Source organism: Lipophrys pholis (genome assembly GCF_963383615.2).
Source record: "Lipophrys pholis genome assembly, chromosome: 19".
Lineage (NCBI taxonomy): Eukaryota > Metazoa > Chordata > Actinopteri > Blenniiformes > Blenniidae > Lipophrys > Lipophrys pholis.
The window spans coordinates 10,301,181-10,321,083 of record NC_137647.1 but is presented as its reverse complement, the minus strand read 5'-3'; the positions used below and the strand labels follow the sequence as shown (position 1 = coordinate 10,321,083).

Sequence of the window (19,903 nt, the reverse complement as noted above, 5' to 3'; positions counted from 1 at the left end):
CATCACTGCACTCCCTGTAGAGATCCTCCCACCATCAAACCATTCAGAAGAGTGCCGATTAAACAACACATACGCAAGTCCGGTCCATAAGACTGCACTAATTTGTGTTCTTATTGTCAAGAAAACAGTTTTCCAGCACTTCTAGCGAGAGACAAACATTCACTTATGTCTTCCGATATCGTTTCCTATCACCTTTGTGATGATGCTTCCTGAAACAATAAGGCGTGTTTGCCTGAGTCACTGAAATACAGGTCTTCTGAAAGAACCACTTTAGGACTTCATCACTCCAGAGTGTCATTTTGTCGCCATCAACGTGTAATTTTCCACAAGCTGCAGTCTCTCTTGGAGAGAGAGGCTCAGGTGCAACACGTGAACGGTTTCTGGTCTATGCGACAAAAATCAATCGTTTATTATGTATCTGATGTATTTTGAGACAAAACACACTCCAGTGTGTCGCACGACCTGATGGGATACATCAGGATGAAATAAATTAAAAGAATTGTCACAAATTTGGATATATTAAAAATGAAGACAAAATGTCAACAAAAATATTATACAAAAAAGAAAATGAGAGGGAAGCTAAAATGAATGTCAAGTAAAAATGTCAACATGAAACTGAAACAAAAAGGTGCTTCAAGGTGGTGGAGTGGTGATCACTATTGCTTTCGCAGTAGTTCTCTTGACGTTTTTGGTCACTCTGATTGTCCTATTTTGACGAACGCTGAATAAAGATCGATGTGTTTACATGCAGCAAGAAGTGCAACTGTCATGATGCTTTGCACTATGATTGTTTGTGACATGTGCACATGGTCCTACATCCACCGTCACATGGGAGCCTCTAAATATGCAAGAAACATTTCCCTTGTGTAGTGTGTAGTCCGTGGTATGCTGTGGCAGCATTTGACCGTATGTATTGACAAGTCATGCTTTGCTTTTTGCCTAAGCATCCAGTTTTCTCAAAACAACGTCAATACTACCTAAGAGACGTGCACATTGAAGATACATTTCAACTTAAATAAGGTGACCGCTTTGGAATAAGGATTGGCTGATTTTGTTTGGAATCAAACTCTTTCCATGAATATTGACTCAGAGTTTGCTGAAGCGTTTGGATGAAACATTTTCATTCTGATCCAGGCCCATGTGGATATTTGTGTCCATGTAAACACAGTTACTGAGACTATTTCAGATGCGGGGCTGGCTGGGGCCACTGTGTTGTTACCGCTATCGCATCCACCACTTTTTAGATACATGACATGATGCATTAGCAGTTTGTGATTTAAACTTTAAAAGCTTTTCCTGCGGCCATCTGAAAGTGACGCGCTCTAGCTTGTCCATTTAATTAAAAGCTGCACTGCATAACTGCAAAAGCGTGACCTAAAGTGTTACATCTCATATGAAAATGAACTGTCTTGTAACAGAAAGAAGCGCGAGAGGAATTTCTACTGTCACACTTTTCACTAAAACAAATCTTTTGGCAAAGCGTTCAGCTTCATGAGGGTAAGAATCAAATCTGTGTGGCATCAACACAATATCTTTTGCTTAAACTACAGAAATGTAACTGTTATCAGGCATAATTGGCAGACAAGAGCTCTTTGAGAATGTTCAGTCTTGTTTTCAATCAAACCCCAAAACAGGAGTGTAGAATTACATTGTCGCTGGATTTAAGCTTCCCTCTCTCCTGATGCTCCTCGATCTCAGCGCTGCCTGCGATAGCATCAATCACTCAGATCTCAAGTCTCACCGATTTTGAGCGAACAAGAGGCCCCTGCTTTTCTAAATGGTTTGCACCTCATTTCACACTCTCCGGTTCACACACACGGAGGTGTTTTGCTGACGAAAGAAAGAACAAAGAAAGTCTTCACATGTGCATACAGATGCCCGTGTGGGTCCACTCACAATCAGCTCAGACATCAGAGCAGCACCAGACAGACTCATCCATCTTTATTCCTGCAGCAACACACTTCTCTTACCTTTCTCTCTTCTTCTCTTCTTTTGTCCCTCCAGGACTCTCCTCATCACACTGAAGCACGAGCTTCCCACGCTTCAGAGCTGACAGGACATTTGTCACATAGACACACTTTATTTCACAGTGTATAGATGAAAGAAGCGCGCTGACCTCCGCTCATGCAGTCTTAAACAGAGATGTGGTTTATTGAAGGAAGGGGCAATTGCAGGTTGTCTCACTGGAAGATAAACACTGAACATTTTGTTCTGCTGCTGGTAATTTGGCTGTAATGCAGGGAAGTAACAATAAGTCTTCCTTTGCCGTTGGAGCGGTTTTCTGGGAGAGAGGTGTTAATTGGCTTGTCTTGAGCTCGGTGTGTCGGTGATTGGTCGACTGTGGATATCATCAAGTCAGAGATTGGCTGGCAGCACTGTGGATGTAACCAGGGGGACTTTAAAAGATGACACACTCGCATGGTTTCAACTTCAATCAGAGGTGATTACGGGCCGGTAAAATCGCAGCCATTCTCATGTGTATCCGTTCTCGCGCACAATATGTCTCACAAATACCGTTGACGGGGACAAAGTGTCGTCTGACTCACTGCTGGTGTCAAAAATTTTAATTAGGCATACAAAACGCACAGTGATGTTCCCATCACTGCAGAGGCCGTATTGCAGGGAGAGTTATCCTCTTTCGAGCTACAAATCTTGAATTGTGCTAATTTGTGTGATGAAATTAGACTTTCTTTCTTCCAGAATGGGTGGTGAGCGTCCTCAACTGTGTGAACAGGTTTGTGTCTACAGAACATAAGCAGTACACCACTGAATCCCTCCTCTCTCTCATTGAGCCTGTCTTCAGCATGCTGTTGCTGCTGAGCTCCTGTTGCAGCACAACAAAGCCCTGTGTGTTCACAGCATCCGCCTTTATCACAACAAGCTGATATTATACTTGCATCCATGTGACAACATTGGAAATATACTTTCTACTTTTAGGTCAGCTTGCCATATGACACTCATCCTGCGTGTGCAACTGACACAGATGTGTAGGACTGCAACTCGTCTCATTTAAATGCCACACCATCCATCCATCCATCCATCCATCCATCCATCCATCCATCCATCCATCCATCCATCCATCCATCCATCCATCCATCCATCCATCCATCCATCCATCCATCCATCCATCCATCCATTTTTATCAGTATGTGATAACATCTTTATAATGATGAGTATTAAGTAGGTCTCCTTCCAAAGAAAATGTAGACTACTGATGCTATGATGGTTGCTCTTTTAGGTAAAGTTTACGGAAGCTTGCTTCTCCAAAATATTCTCAGAATGTTACATTGAGCGTAAATGGTAATTATTAAGCATTATGTTTTGTTTGATAATGATGATCGCAGTGACTTTTAGTAAAGGTGCTTGCAGGCAGTGTCATGAAAGTCATTAAAAATTAGTTGTTGATTACAGTCACGTCTTGGAAAAGTAGTGAAGCTACTCAAACAAAAAAATAATAATCAGTGGCTCCGAAGAGTAACTTCGATTCAGCAATTTTTTTGTTAAGACACATTTGATTACTCAATCTGTTGTAAGCGTAATCGAGATGAATAATAACAACAGGTACAAACTATGTATAAACACTACATATTTGAAATTTAAAACCCTGAACCACCACGAGAAGCGATAAACTTAAGAACATTCCTCATGTAAGCATGCAAATGCAGAAAGTCTGAGTATCCTCTTGCCACATAAATCCTATTCAAATGAAATTTAAAAAGACTATAAGAATTAGATTAACTGTTGTTTATCTGTCAGCACAGTGTCCATTTCCTTCGAGAAGGTAATTCTTTGTTATTGATTGCTTCATTCAATATGACACTATAAGTACAGTGTGATTCTGTTTGCAGGGGAAAAAGGCACAATTCACCAGAAGCTCTGTATGACAACAGTTCTTTTTAATACTTTAATCAAAAAATATCAGCTAATGCTTTCCTGCATACTTTCTCACAGCACAGTAGTACATACTCTTTATGCAGTTAATACATTCATTAGGAGGAAAAACAGAATTATGCAAGGCTATAATCACTCCATAACAATCATAAAACACAGCTTTAAAACACTGCCATGGAGAAAGGTAAAAGACTGTTTTAAAAGAGTCGTTGCGTAGAAAACCACAGTCAGAAAAATACCAGAAAAACAAACAAAAACTGCTATAAGCATCAGTTGTACATTCATGGATACATCATTACAATACTGTGCTGTAGGTAATTGTATTTATCATGATTGAGAATAAATACATATTCAGTTTCAAACATTACTGGTCCTATGGCACAAACACTTTTTTTTTTAGTTATTAAAGCTTCTGTCTAAAACCCACTGTATTTACACGCGCACACATACACGCACACACACACTATAGAGCCGTGGAGTTACCGAGAGAGGCAGAGAGAAAATGGAGCAGCAAAGGATGTGTGAGAAAAAAGAAACCACAATTTTCCTCTTATGATTGTGTTTGGCTGAGTTTTAAATACATGGCAAAAAAAAGTCGAGGTTCTAGGGCTTTTTGTCCCCTCATAATGGGGAAAGATTACGTGGCATCGATTCCCTTCCTCTCTCCTCTCTCTCTCTCTCTCTCTCTCTCTCGCTCTCTCTCTCACGTGTGAGAGGGGAAGGGACACCTGCATGTGACACTCTTTACCGCCTCCAGCTCATCTCTGCACTTTGGTTTCCCAACATGTCAGCCTCTGTCCCTGGAGGCCGCCGCAATGAGCCGCTGGTCCTCGCACAAATGTCACATTAACATGGGTGAGCCAATGGATGCTTGTGAAATAAATGTCATGGCAACATTGATCTGGGCAGCGCCTCAGTCTGTGGGAGAATCTTTCATTTTTTAATAATTTTTTGTTTTTGTACAATCTACTTTTTGTAATGATCAAAAGTTATTGAGCCATAATGACTACAATTAAAGTACATATGATAGCACTTTAGCATCCTTCTCAGCTCCTCCTTGATGATCACCCCGGTGGCCATCAAAGAAATGCTCAGCAGCCGTCAGATTTGATTCTAGACTCTCCTCTGCTCAGGTCAGTTTTCTGATGACCAAAGACAGAGTGAAATGCTCAGTATGCACACAAAGCGCGTAAGACTCCAAAGTAATCAGTTAACGAGTCAAGAGGACACTTGAGAAATTAACTTTGAGCAAGTGCGTTTGACTTAAAGTGGGAGCAAAGAGGGATGAGTGGGAGGGGTAGGGAGGGAGGTGAGCAGCAGATGGCAATCGGCAGTCTTTCATTCACTTTGCAATTCTGCAAGAAAAATCAATTTGTTGTGGAACAAAGAAACGGGAACGGAAAGTGGCCGCACATGCAGTTATGGCGCATGTGTGCACAATCTAATCGAAAAGGGTGACAAGCAGGAAGTTGGAGAATTGGGTTTGCTTTGGTTAAAGCAATCCTTCATGGCAAAATTAAAAAAAAATAAATAAATGTGAGAAGCTGCCGTTGTGTGGGTCTAATAGTTGGGATCATTACGAACAGGTCACTCAGTAAAAAAAATGGTTATCATGTTGCTTACGCTGTAAATTGAAGAAAATATCACTTTTGATTACCGAAACAGTTTTCTGACCGGTTGTACAGTATTTCCAGGGTCTTTTCTAAAACTGTAGTGAAAAGCACCATGAGTCAAGGATTTCCAATGATTGTATTCAATTTAATGGATTGTACGTACACTATTGAGATTCAACCACAGTTTTTCATACTTTGTTTTGTTTGGAAGATTGACAACATGTGCAGTTTGTCATTTTGACTGAAGGTTCGTCCAGCAGCCGTGAAGGTCAGGCTGGAATTTAGTTCAATTGGAAGTGCAAATGTGCCCTTTTGACCCACCGAGGGGAATCACGTGGTATTTCTTACACACATTTCATTTCTAGAACTAAATCATTATCATGTCAACATACAAATATATATATAAATATAATATGTCTCAGATTATTAAACGGTAGTTTCATCTTCAAATCTTCTGTGCTTGCATTTTGCCCACTGCGAGGTTTTGATTTTCACTTTATTCAAGTGTAATACACACTGCAAATTTATATTTGTTACACATATTTCATAGATATATATTAAAAATTAATTAATGAAATGTACTTTAAATGTATTTATATAATTACATTGCCACACAAGAAACTAATCAATGCAGTGGTCACCAATCAATATACATTGGCAGGATTTAAAACATTTCCAAGGATCTTGTCCAAAACGAATTCTTACTTATGGTCCATGTTGTTTCTTGAGTGTTAATATTTCGGTAGTGCAGTTGATAAATCAAATCTATTACCCTGATTTTCAGCTGCAAAAGAAAGGACACTTCAGCAGCTACTGCCTGAAGTGTTTCGGAAATTTGAGTGTCGAATGAAAGTTTCGGGGCCACGACTTCATCAGCTATGACAAACCCACCGAACATTCATCAGATTTAAAGCCTCACAGAAGAAGGCCTGATGTGTCTTATCCCTCCTGGCAGGTATTAGCAGAAATCTGCCCTTTGGCACAGCTCCATTCTCACTGGATAAATGAACCCTGCTAATGCCCCAAGGTGTCTGCAGAATGGATGTGCATTGATCTCAGTGTGCTGTGTCTGTGGGCAATACAGCACACAGTGTGTGTGTGTGTGTGTGTGTGTGTGTGTGTGTGTGTGTGTGTGTGTGTGTGGGTGGGTGGGTGGGTGGGTGCGTGCGTGCGTGCGCACTCATTTATGGTTTGTTTCCCGGCACCACAGAGACACAGCTGATGTACGTGGCGGTGTTTTGCTGTAAAATGTAGAGCCATCAGCCGCCAGCAGAATGAGCACGGATGAATGGAGTACCGCAACCCTGAGAACAAATTCACTGCTGCATCATGGGAAAGAAAACTTTAGATTGGAGAACACAAGCCAATGAAAAAGGCTTCTCTCTCTCTCTCTCTCTCTCTCTCTCTCTCTCTCTCTCTCTCTCTCTCTCTCTCTCAGAAAGCTAAAGGGTTAAAGAGATGTATGGTTACATTCATTATATTCATCCATTTAATGGCTAAGAGTAAGTCATCGAGGATCATTAATATTTTACAGAGGACTATCTACTGATAGCAGAAATTTCCTCATTCTAATATTGGAAAATGAGATTACTAGATTAATAATACCCCGGAGCCACACCAACTCCATGTCATATTTTTTGTCTGGATTTTTTTGCAAAGCTACAATAACAGTCAAGTCTACCGTAGATAAATATTCAGCCAAAAATAAGTAGTGTTTACTCGTCCTATAAAAGTCTGTGAGCTTGATATTTTCTGCCATATGAAGTGCCGACTTGTCGGCGGCCTGCACTTCTTCAGGCAGGGACAGTCAGCGAGGCTTGTTCAATTCATGAAGACCCATTTAACATGCCATTGACAGTCCTCTGCATATTAAAATTGGAAATGACGGGGCTTTTTTTTTTTTTTTTTTTCCACACAGACAGTCGGGACTGTAGGCAGTGGACACACCGTCTGTGCCTGAGTGAATCACCCCTCCAGATGAATGCTTAGTGCCCAGACACTGACTGGATCTTTGCTTTCCAGGAATGAATCCCAGCAGACAAGGACACAGCTGTTGAGATCTGTCGGCTCCAGTGTGCAACAGAGCGCATTCGCCCAATGAATTCAATTCTTCACCGCCAATTCATGTCAATGGTTGATCACTTTATACATTACAATCGTTGGCTCACGCTCAGCAGTGGGTGGTGGTGATATGACTTCGTTGCTCACTGAGTAGCAGCCACTCTCACAATCCAGATCTTTTTTTTTTTTGCATGGAGGAAACAGTCAACACGTCTCTGATGCCGATGATTGTTTTTTCTGTTGTTTTTCGGGGTTTTTTTACACTATTGAACATGAGAGGCTTTGCTATTTTCTGCCATGCATCTGCTGTTTGCTTTTCCACCTCGCTAGCTAACTACAGTGTTATCGCTCAGTGCTAGCTAAACTGCCACCCCTGCGCTCTCTGGGCATGTTGACATTTTCGAACCTCAAAGAGTCCCATGTGAGCGAAGCTGGTTGCCATGGAGAGAAAGCCTGACTATGTTCCCCTACGACTGACGGAGGTGACGGCTGCTGGCAGCTCTGGGCTCAAGAGGAAATACAGATGGGCTTCCCGTTCTTGTCGTACTGATACACCAACATTTTGATGCAGTGGGAGTTGGCTGGCGAGATCCACGGACTGCTTGTGATGGAGAAATTGTGGCTGGCATAGAAAGGTGGCGGCTGCTTCCGGCAGTGCACCAGGGCTCGCAGCACGTTGGCCGCCATGCCCCGAAATCGCTTGCTAATGAAGCAGTAGAGGAAGAAGTTGACGCCAGTGTTGAGCAACGCCAGCATGTTCGCCAGGTCAGTGAGCACGTGTAGCAGACGGCCGGCGCTTGGCGAGGTGGGGGGAGGGGAGTAGAAGTGGTAGAGGATCATGAGGGTGCGCGGCGCCCACAAAACTGCAAAAATGGAGGTGATGGCAAGGAGGATGGCGGTGGTCTTGCCGGTGGAATAACCTCGAAGACGGAAGCAACTGCGCCGTCTGCGAAGCTTCCGGACAATGACAGCGTTGAGAGAGAAGAAGACAGTGCAGGGGAGGAGGTAAACTGTAGCACAGTGGGCCCACACCAGGACATGCTGGGCCACTGTTCTCCTGCTGCTCTCTCCTCCTCCTCCTCCTCCTCCTCCTTCTTCGCCTCCTCCCCCTCCACCACCTCCACCTCCAACCCCTGGCAGGCTGTGCCACAGTTCAGGCCACCAGTAGTAGGGTGCTGCAGAGAGCAAGCACCCAATGTACACGGCGAATATCACCCTCCGTGTGCGGGCGGGGTAGGACACTGTGTGGTAGCGGAGCGGGTGGCAGACGGCGATGTAGCGGTCAACGGTGAGCGGCACGGTGATCCAAATGGAGGTGTGGATGGAGGAGAACTCCAAGACCTGCACTGCACTGTTTAAAGACGGCGGCAGTGGTGCCGCCAGGATGAAGTCCTCCAATATGAAGTCGACAAAAACAATGAGGAGTAGAACCAAGATGTCAGCCGCTGCCAGAGCCAGGAGATAGTTGTAGGACGACTTCTGACGACGCAGCACCAGCTGGGACAGGATAATCACGGTCAGGATGTTAGCTAGTAGAGGAAGAGGAGGGTGATCGACAGAAGACAGACAGACGAAATGTGGAAATGACATGGAGGGATGAAGGATGAAGAGATTGGAGAGGGAATGGATGCGGGTTGGGGCAGAGAAGGAAACAGAGAAATTGTGCGTTAGTGCTCAGGTGATTGAAACGACCAGCAATAAACACGAGAGCAACAGAGATGCAGTAGATAGCAATAGAGATGCTCTGCACATGTACTGTAGGCCCTAACACGAGCCGAGAACAATAAACAATAAACAATAAACAAACACAGACGTGACAGGACCAAAGGTTTGGAATTGGGCGCAAATCTCTCAGTGCAATTGAGAGCACTGCTGAAGCAAGTCGGTCGGCATGTGAGAATTCGACTCTCTGTCACTGTGATATCTTCATTCAGTTTATGCCCACTGCATGCAAAACGATATTAAATCCTGCCATTAATCGCAGACAGTAGCTGCCATGTTTAACCAGCTCTCCTACTCTGTAATCTTCCTCCTGTTTATTGCTTTCCTCTCCTCTCCTCTCCTCTCCTGCCCCCTTCATCTTCGCCTGCTGTGTAATTCCAACAGCACCTGCCTCTGCCTTTGGCCAAATTGTTATCTCTAATAAAGAGTAACGCCACAAGACAAAAGCAAGAGGGCAACGTACAGCAGTGGAGCTTAGGCAATCTGCTGAGTTCACTATTACCCGCCATCCAGCCGCTGGCAATTTAGCTCCTAAAACAATACACAAGGACAGGCCCATTTTTTTCCCCATCTGCCTCTATTGTTGTCAATCTCTACTCCATATCCCCAATAGGTACCACCACATCACAACATCTCATCCATGTTGCCAGGTTTCTTTCCCCATTTATTCTTGTCATCTTTCCTTTCCATGAAAGGTAAATAGCCCAGGAGTGTATTCCTTCATTTTTTGTTATGAAAAGAATGTGAATACAAAGAGCTGAATGGGATTAATCCCAGTGCTCTATTTGCTAAAGTATGACCTCTGTGCATGTGCACAGTGGCTGCACAGCCTTCCGCCTCTCACGTGGCGCTCAAACACAGCTTCATCACGAATTCCATTTTATTCCCTGTGCTATTTCCATCTTCTTGGTCAAGCCTATATGTTGAGAGTCCACTCAAGCTTTCCTGTTGATGACAAACAAGCCGCATGCAGTTCTGACTGTGTGATATGAGTATGAAGAGGAAAGCTACAGACAGAGAACAATATAGATGTCGTCAATAATCAATATGACTAAATCTTTTTGAATCTCTATTCATTTTAAATGTCTATTGGGCAGGGGCGGACATAAACTTCATGGTAATTTTCCCTATATAGTCAACACGTAGTTTAGCCTGAATCTGTGACCTTATGAAATCACCAGGTGGTTTATGATCACATCTCCAGCATAAGTTATATCTGATTTGAAAATTAGGCCTGTTTTAAAAGTCATAGCGCAGTGTTAGGATATTTTTGATGAATGTTTCGATTAACAGCTGCGGTCTTTAAAATCATCTATATCTGTGAAGATGTTCTTGATAAACTGGTGTCTCAAATATTTGGATTTTTCTCTCCATGATAAGAAAGTTATTGATATGCATGAATGCATAAAATTCAAATGTTGTATTTATTTATTTATTTTTTAATCCAACTGTATATTCCCTGTCAATCCCGAGATTGTGTTTCATGCTATGATTGTTCAATTTAATCCACACAATATTGAACCTGTGCTCTGCCGTTGCCATCCAGCTTTGTTTAAGTGAAACCTGCTGGTGCAGCATGAAGCCAGGTCGAATGTTTACCCCCCGACAAAGATCCCTCTGACATTGCATTGCAGCCTCGCAGACATCAATGCACTTAACAGCTGTCACAGTTCACGTAGAGTGTGCGTGCGCGTCCGTGTGTTGTCTGTGATCCTGTTCCCCCTTTGCTGTAATAGATCTGGGATTGGATTAAATATGGCAGCTCGGAGTCTGGCACATCACACCTCACAGCCTCAGCCACTATCAACTGATTACAAATCACAAAGCTGGCTCCAGATAATGACTGAAGATGTGCTTGCATGACAAGGAGGATGTGCAGCAGACAACACACATGCACACACGCACACACACACACAATAATGCATGTGAATATGTGCACTGAAACACAGGGATCATTTAAGACACGCCAATTCATTAGCGTTCAATCCGTCAATAACCATAAATGAGATGTCCAAGCTGCTTACAAGACACAACAAGCCAATATATGTGTACATGCTGTGCTGCCGGGTTGTTGTGCACTCCTTCCGTTAGTCTCGTAGATCTCTTGCTGATCTGTGTCATCAAATCTTTAGTTTGAGTCACTCATCTTATTTTTCAAATAATGAATCCCATCTGGTGAAATGTTGAAAACATATTTTCAGTTAATTTATGTTGTTTGTACTTTTTCACAGTATTGGTACACTGTGTTTGTACTTTTCACGAGCATTGAGTATCAATAAATGTAAACTTATTTTTCACCTTTTGCTTTTGTGCATGAGAACATTTCAACAACTGTACTTCTTCTAGTTTTACCTAAATAAGTTAAAGTAGTTATTATTTATTTATTTTTTAACTTTGTGCTTTCTGTTTTAGTAAGGAATTTGAGTATTTTTTATATGTGCATATATTTAGTGAAAAATCACAATGATCAATCAATAGTACACCACTGCTACCTAAAACTATTTGCAGTAATTAATATAGATTTTTCTGGACAAATTTAATTTAACTACTGAAGTGTCAAAGCAATTTTATTTATTTTAATTTAGCATTAGTGTGAGCTCCTCCAAGTTTCTGAGAAATATTATAAATCAAAAGGTAATTACATAAAATACTTGGGCACATAGTCAAGATTTACAAGATAATACAAAACTGAAATCTGTGTCGTGATTCAAGACGCTATAAAAAAAAATTAAAGGTATTTTGAAAAAAATGATAATTTTATACCATTAGAATTGCAATGACATAACAAAAGCAGGATTTGTAGCATTCATTTGTCATACATGATTTTTCTTTCATATTATTTTGTTTTTGGAGAATAAATACTAAGGTGATCTTGTCTAATGTTGGTCATTATAATGTTGTCTTTTGTTCATGTTTGATCAAATGTCGTTTTGCCAAACAGCCATCCAACAGAGAAGCCATGTGGGTCATTGCAGTCTCCAAAGTTTGTCATTGCTCATAAATTTCCTCATTCAGAACCACAAACAAATCCAACACAATGCGTTTACCCTCAATCTGTCCCCTCACTTTCTATAAACCTGCCCATTACTCTCTCACTTTCTCCGCGCACAAGTGGTGAGGCGTTGACTGTCACTGGCTGGGTATTATTCTGTTTGGACTCCCCAGTGAGGCATGGCCCACTACAGACAAACAAAAGGGATCCGTTGCGAGGTTGACATTTCCATTTAGCTCCAGCCACGTTGCACGGGGCTGCCCATTCATTTCAATCGACTCCTGCTCTTTATGTTGCCTCTGGAGCGGGATAGATCTGCTCGGCATTCAGCAGGGTGTGAGGTGGCACATGCGGGGCTCGTCTCGGCGGACACGGAGAAAGCCAAGGTGGAGGGGTAACACACACACACACACACACACACACACACACACACACACACACACACACACACACACACACACACACACACACACACACACACACACACACACGTGGATGTGAGCGTGTATGGCAAATGTTGTCATGCTTGCCAGAAAGTAAAGTGACTCCTGCTGAGAGGGCCTTATTGTAATCTGCTGAAAAACCAACTGCACTGTGTTTATGTTGGTCCGTCTGGTGTGTGAGTGTGTTTTCGTGAGTGAGTGACCACTTTGTCTTTTTGTGTGGGAGTGCTTTTCTGTCCTTGTCCCCCCCCCCCCCCCCCCCCCCCCCCCCCGCTGTTGCTCTAACATAACCAGGGACGGGGCCATTGACGTTGTTTAGCGGGTAAGGAGAAGGCACAGCATGCTCCCTGAGGTGTGTAACGAGGCTGACTCATCCCACCACTAAAGGGACGTGTTCAGATGGGCTGTCGACAAACGACCATGCACTGTTTAACCCCTCAAATAACCCAATTTAAACATGAGACTTCTTCTGGTGTGGTAGTTATTAAGCTTTCCTTTCGAGTCGAGAGAATTTATGGAGTATTGTTAAAAAAGAAAATCATATCTCCCGAAAAGCAAATAAAAGCGAGCGTTGCAGCTCTGCAATCAAGTCAGCTTTTTTCTTCTTCTTTTCCCCTTTTTTTTTTGACAATTGGAGGAAATTGAGGTCAGGCTTTAACGGCTTATCCGGAGGCTAATAAGATAGAGGAGAGGAGAAGAGAGGGATGAGAGAATAGACGGAGGGAGAATGAAAGTGTGGTCTGAGGAAGGTCACACAGAGTTAAAAAACAGAGCAGGTGATTGAGAAATTGAGAGGCAGATTATAGAGAGAGAGAGAGGTGGATGGAGAGGTTTCGAGGGGAGGCAGAGGAGGGAAAGAAAGAGAGGCAAGAGAAAGAGAGAGAGAAAGGGGGTGAATATCAAAGCTTGCTTCAAAGGTCACAGGCTTTTTGTTCCTGGTGACAACATTTCTCTTTTGTCTTCTGTAAGTGTCAAACCGGACATAAAGCAGGACAATCCTTTAATTCCTCTGAACAAAAAGCAGAGACTCATCATCACCACAAAGCCATATGAAAAAACAAAAAAAAAAAACAACCTAAGGCAACACATGCATTGAAGACCTAAGATATGATTATACTGAGCTTAATTCATCCTCAAAAGGAAAATAAATTTCAGCTGGTGTCACACAAAAAAATAGAAAATCTTTCATCAAATGCAGATTTAATATCACCAATTAAATGAAAAAAAAAAAAAAAGTGTTGGGAGCTAACGGGGAATTAGAATCTCAAAAGAGACAAAAGGAGAAAAAGTAATTTGCACTGAAACAGGACGTGTACTTTTAAGGGCCAGATATAGAGAAACGGAGGCCCTGTGTGCTGATAATGATATTGATGCGACTGCGGTGCTGTGCTGCCTGCTCACCTCAACAGCCATTCATTTTACCGACAGGCCACAGTGACTCAAGGATTGGAGACGACTGTCCTCACGTCAAGGCTGAAACTGTCGCCGGTGATGAGGTGCAGGTGTTGTGCACCGCATGCCAAACCCTGATTATCGTTTTACTGACGGGTTTGTAAAGCATGTTCACAACTGTGATCTGTCCTTGGAATTTTCTTTGACCACTTTACAGAGTGGATTGTTCAGCTTCATAATAAAATGATCAAGAGAGGAGACTGTGATTGAAAGCAAAAGGTAAAATTATAAACATCCCTGCAAAGGAAATGGATGAAAAGACAACGGGTGTGTGATCACCCTCAGAGTGAAGTGACATGCAGGGTGTTTTACTGTAGTTTGCTGTATTTTCATTTTTTGAATTCTTGGTTTTCGGCTGGTCAAAGTCAACTCTGTCACGGCACATCTCTGATTTATCGCACCTCCCTCTTCTTCTACCGCCTCCATCCTCCCGCGCCCTCTCCGAGACGTCTCCCGCTTGACAAGCGGACACGCTCACCATCGCACCTCCTCCCGTCCACCTCCTTCCTCAACACTGCAGACTGGAGGCAAACCACAGCGCGCAATCGTACCCGTATCCACTGCTGCTCGCTGCTTTTATGCTCTCTGATCTCGCCTCAGCACAAACTTTCACATCGCCTTCATCCAGTTTACCACAGCTAATCTCAAACTTCACTTTCAGCGTGATACTATCTATTACCAAGCCCCCGTCCTCTCATGGAAGCCCCGTTGCTGGTGCAGATTGACGAATCAATAGTTCAAACTGAAAATCGATGGGGCCCATCTCTTCACTAAGTGGCAGGCGACACATGGCGCATGCGGCTGCGTGAGAGATTGGGTGGGCTCGTTCGTCGGCGCTCTGCATTTCTGACCTTTTCCTCTCCACCTTGGACGGGTGCGTTTGTGGAAGGAGACGTTGTCCAGCAAACATGCGGGCCAGTGACACATGACAGTGAGACAAGCAGGCCGGGGGAGACGCACGTTTCTCCTCACACACATCAAACGACATGAGGCATAAAGCCAAAGCTACGATGAATTCTGTTTCCTGGACAGCTGCTGAAACAACTGCTCCGCCTGTTCGCACTCCAAGGTCAAAAATGTACATTTACAATCTCGCTTGGAAAAATGTGCAATGAGTGTTTGAATGAACGTCGGACATTACAGCCTTTTTGTAACACTCTTGTGCTTTTAGGGTAAATAAAGTACACCAAAATTCTAACTCATTTTAAAGTAAATACTTAAAATGAGGCCCAGCCGAGAGGAATAAAAACGTATTATTGCTCCTGTAATTACTTTTCTTTTTTTGACAGCTGCTTTGACTGATTAAATAAACTTAAAAAGAAGCAATTAATGAATATGAATCAAACAATCTCAGGTTGTGTCTTTGTGCTGTGCTGCACCAAACTGGAGTGCAGACATTTTATTAACTGGCACGCTTTTCCGATCATTCAAATTCATCTTGAGGCAAAACTCAGGCGTGAACGTCAAACTGGCTTCTGTTTGCAGATTACGTCGCCGAACCTCCTGAGGGAGTGGAATTTCAAATAAACGTGTGCAGGTAAAACACCAGTAAGCACCCTTGGTGAAGCACAAATTGTGCAACAAGCGGTTTGACTCCGATATAATAGCACAGAAACAGCTGTCTTGGCAGGCAGACATTCAAAGCACCTTTTGCTCGAGCATCCACTTATGTCAGCCGACATCAGCTGATGGCTTCCCACTCTGAGGTTTGTGCCTGGAATGCTAATGCCCCGAGAGATGCTGTAATGTACAGTGAGCGGGCTTCACCTCTGTAATCCCCACATGTCAAAGCCCGGGGCAAACGCAGACGACTGCCTCATCCTGTCGCTTGCTATGCCCGTCCACGTCTGGTCTGTCTCCAGCAGTGTGGCGTAGTGAGCGGGGAAGCAAGGGGAAAGCGAGAGAGAGTTGCCGATTAATTAAAAATGTGGCAATTCGTTTCGGCTCTGTCGTCTGCGGCTCCCCCCACTCTGGGCTCAGAGGTGCTACTTCAACGGCTCGGCTCTTATTAATCTCGCTCTCTCTATTAGTGGTCTGATCGCTCTTTCTTAACTCCATTGCTCTTTTTCCGGTTGTCCTTGGCTTCCGTCTTGGCAGTCTCTCACTGTTCATCTCTATTGTGCATTCTGTTTATTTATTTATTTGCTTATCACTTCCTTTTGGTCACACAGTAATCTTTTACCACCACTTGATGTGCGAAATCTCTTCTTGTTTTTTTTTTCCCCATCACCCTCTTTCATGTTGCATCCCTCTCACCACCTCCCCTCCAAGATGTGCTCTTGATATGACCCCCTCGCCGTCTGCAGGTCAAAGTGGAGGGAACTGAACAGATGCGATGACGTCTCAATGAAGCCCTGGTGCAGTTAACCAGGGAGTCGATGATCCAGTCATCAAAATTACAGCTCTCATTCTACCGAGGGTGTTTGATATGTGTGGGTCTGTAGGTCACACCGCTACTACTCACACATGCTGCGCTCATGAAACATTCATGATCGGAGCAGAACGAGCCGTGTCATAATGATTGAATAAGCTGAACTCACTGCTGCAAAGTGTCAGCCCGCCGCACTAAACTCTGCCATCAATTCCGACAACTATCGGAGGATTGCCTTACACTCTCAGGTTATTGTTACCCCGTGATTAAACAAACAGCCACAATCCCATTTGTACGGACGACTCAGCAGCGGAATCAAATGAAGCCACAGAAGAAACAACAGCAGGGAGAACCGGATGGTGCGGGACCTGCTTCGCCATCCATGGAAAATAATTATGGGGAATTCGATCGGAAGACTTTTACTCTTGCAAGAAAGCAAACATCTGGAGCAGATTCACTTTATGAACTAAAATGTTTTTTCTTCAGATAACATCTTTATTTAATTTTTCTGTTAACAAATTGAGGGCAAAGACGTCTCCGCTGATTTTCTCATAAAATATCTTCCAAAAAAAACCCAAAAACCTTTCAAAGTCATTGTTAGACTGTAACAACTTCATGAGATAATGCCTCAGGCTGTTTGACTGTAGAATGAGTGATACGTTTAAGTACGTGGACTGAATGCATGTCTGAAGGTCCAGTGGCCTTTTAATGTCTGAACATTAATCTCTGATCAGGCATCAGCACTTTTCCTCTTTCATCTGACCTCTAGATTTTCTGTCTGTCTCCCTGTCTCACACACACGCACGTACTCGCGCACACTCATACACACACACACACATACACACTCACACATGCTCACACACGTACACTCACACATACACACAGCACTTTGCTTCTCCGCGTGAGTCTGGGTCAGTGCTCATAGATCACACAGTGGGACACAGACAGTAAATAGGTCTGACAATGAGTGTGAGTGGAGTAATCTTTCAATGATAAAGATGCATGAAGCAAGCATTATTAATTCAGGTCATTGGCAGAAGCAAATAACAGAACTCACATTCTATGGTGCATGCATGAACCCATCAACTCTCGGTGTAAAAAGATGCGGTTTCTCATTTCAAGCCCAAAAACCTGCACAGTTTTGGAACAATCATGTTTTGTCATAATGTTGCTGTTTCTCCTTCATATTGCTTGATTATATATAAAGTTACAAATCCATAAGTGCACAAGCAGAGACAAATACAAGTAAGCATGCATGCACTAGGTGACAGCCACAAGGTCAGGAAGACAAATCTACAGTATGGGTGCAGAGTGGCACTCAGGAGCAGCTGTGCATGTCACACTCACTCAGACCTGCACACAAGTGCACAACAAATCAACATGCAACGCAAAACTCCAGCAAACCATCAATGCAGGCTCTAATCGAAAATGTGAGCAAGTTACCACAGGACGAGGTGTGCATGTTATTCGGACAGAAACGCGAAAACCAACACTTCTCATGTGCATATGTACCTGGCAGGCCAAGGCAGAGCAGGATGCTGTAGTAGATGACAGGCAGTGGTCCGAGAGGGCATCCCTGGGCAACCTCCGAGGGATTCTGCCCCGTGCTCCAGGTGCTCCCATTGGGGCGAAAAACAGTGAAGATGTGGCTGTGCTCCATGGCCTCTTCCTTATCCTCTTCCTCAGCTGCGCTCAGTGTCAAGAAGACCGGCGACACAATCTAAAGTGCCTGGTGGCCGGTTTGGGAGAGAGGGTGCTCCGTCCTTGGGTGCCAATCAGCATGAGTGTCTGTTTGCATGCATTTGCGTGAGACGGCGAGCTTAAGTGTGTGAGAATGAAGGGAAGGATGAGCAGAGATGGAGGAGGGAGAGACAGCAGACGGGGAGATGTAAGAGATGATATGTGTTAGTAGGTGACAAAAAGGAAGGCGGCGAGAGAAGCTGAGAGGGAGGCGTGAAGAGGTGAGCGTGAAGGTAGAAGTGGAGAGGGGAGGATGCTGCCTGAGTATGTGAGCGAGGGGGAATGAGAGCGAGCCGAAAGCACAGTGGGAGGAGGAGAAAGGAGGAGAGAGGGAGAGAAAGAAGCAAGAGGGAGATGGAGAGAAAGGGCACTGTGGAGAGCAGAAAGAGAGGGGAAGAGAGTGGAAGCGGCAGGTGGGAGGCTGAGGGGAGGAGGAGGGATGCTCGGAAAGAGAAAGACGGGTTTGAGGAAGGCAAAGGCATAATAAAACTGATTGGGGGACAGATGTGATTGATGACAAACGATCAATGGAAGGTTATTCCGACTGTGGTAAAGGACGGAGTGTGTCTGCCCTTGTCTGTTTATTTGTTTTCTGTGTCTCCACTGAAATGCTTCTCTCTGCAAATGCTTGATTTAATATCTAATTAACCGTAAAGTGTGTGTCACCATTCAAAGCCAGATTCCATATCACAAATATCAATATGGAGTATATGCATATGGTCACATGTGGCTGGATGCTTGTGTGTGTGTGTATGTGTGTGTGTGTGTGTGTGCGTGTGCGTGTGCGTGTGCGTGTGCGTGTGCGTGTGCGTGTGCGTGTGCGTGTGCGTGCGTGCGTGTGTGCGTGCGTGTGTGTGTGTGTGTGTGTGAGTGTGTGTGTGTGTGTGTGTGTGTGTGTGTGTGTGTGTGTGTGTGTGTCCGGAGATGGGGGTCGGGGAGCAACAGCACAAATTTGCCATGCAGTGTGAACACTTTCAATTTCCAGCCAAAATGTGCGAACGAACTCCAGGCTGACAGTGAAAAGAGACAAAATTATTTCTTCTTAAGACTGCTCTTTCTGGTTAACAACAGGGCTGCAACAGCCGGTTACTTTTGTACGGTATTCATCCGTCAATTTCTTTACAAATATGGCTGCTGTTGCTCAGTCCTCAAATGAGATCTTTATTCCGAACAATTGTTCCCGCTGCATTACTTTCTTTGACCAGCCTAACAAATGCAACGCTGCTGAGATCATTGGGGAAATACACTTGGATGAGTGCTGTGAACTGTTTTCATTGTTAGGAATATACTCAATTAAACAAGGGCGAAAATCCCATTTCATCTGAGACAAACGTATTAGCTCCTCCAATGCTTTAGGACCTTGTATTCAGGTGCCACAGTTTCTTATTGCACCGTGTTTGAAGATTGTGAATTGGGGTATGAAGGCAATCTATTCAGTTTGGAATTTTTCAACATTGCTCATAAAAAACACACATTAGTATTAATAACATAAAATAGAAAACTTACAAACACCCTAGAAATGTTTTCAAAGTGGAAACTGTTAGTAATTTAGAGAATAAAATGCCCAGTGCATAAGATATAGGAAGGAGTGTTTCTATTCAAGAGACTGTGTTCACTT

General features: G+C 43.6%; 1 protein-coding gene across 1 annotated transcript; it reads right to left on the bottom strand.

Moving 5' to 3' along the window:
- Positions 1-8,072: 8,072 nt before the first annotated feature.
- Positions 8,073-18,205, bottom strand: gpr139 (G protein-coupled receptor 139; the record flags this gene model as incomplete). The annotated part of the gene is made up of 2 exons (XM_080488726.1): positions 8,073-9,094; positions 18,058-18,205. 2 exons carry the CDS (start codon positions 18,203-18,205, stop codon positions 8,073-8,075), a joined length of 1,170 nt encoding a protein of 389 aa, XP_080344852.1.
- Between the last annotated feature and the right edge of the window lie 1,698 nt (positions 18,206-19,903).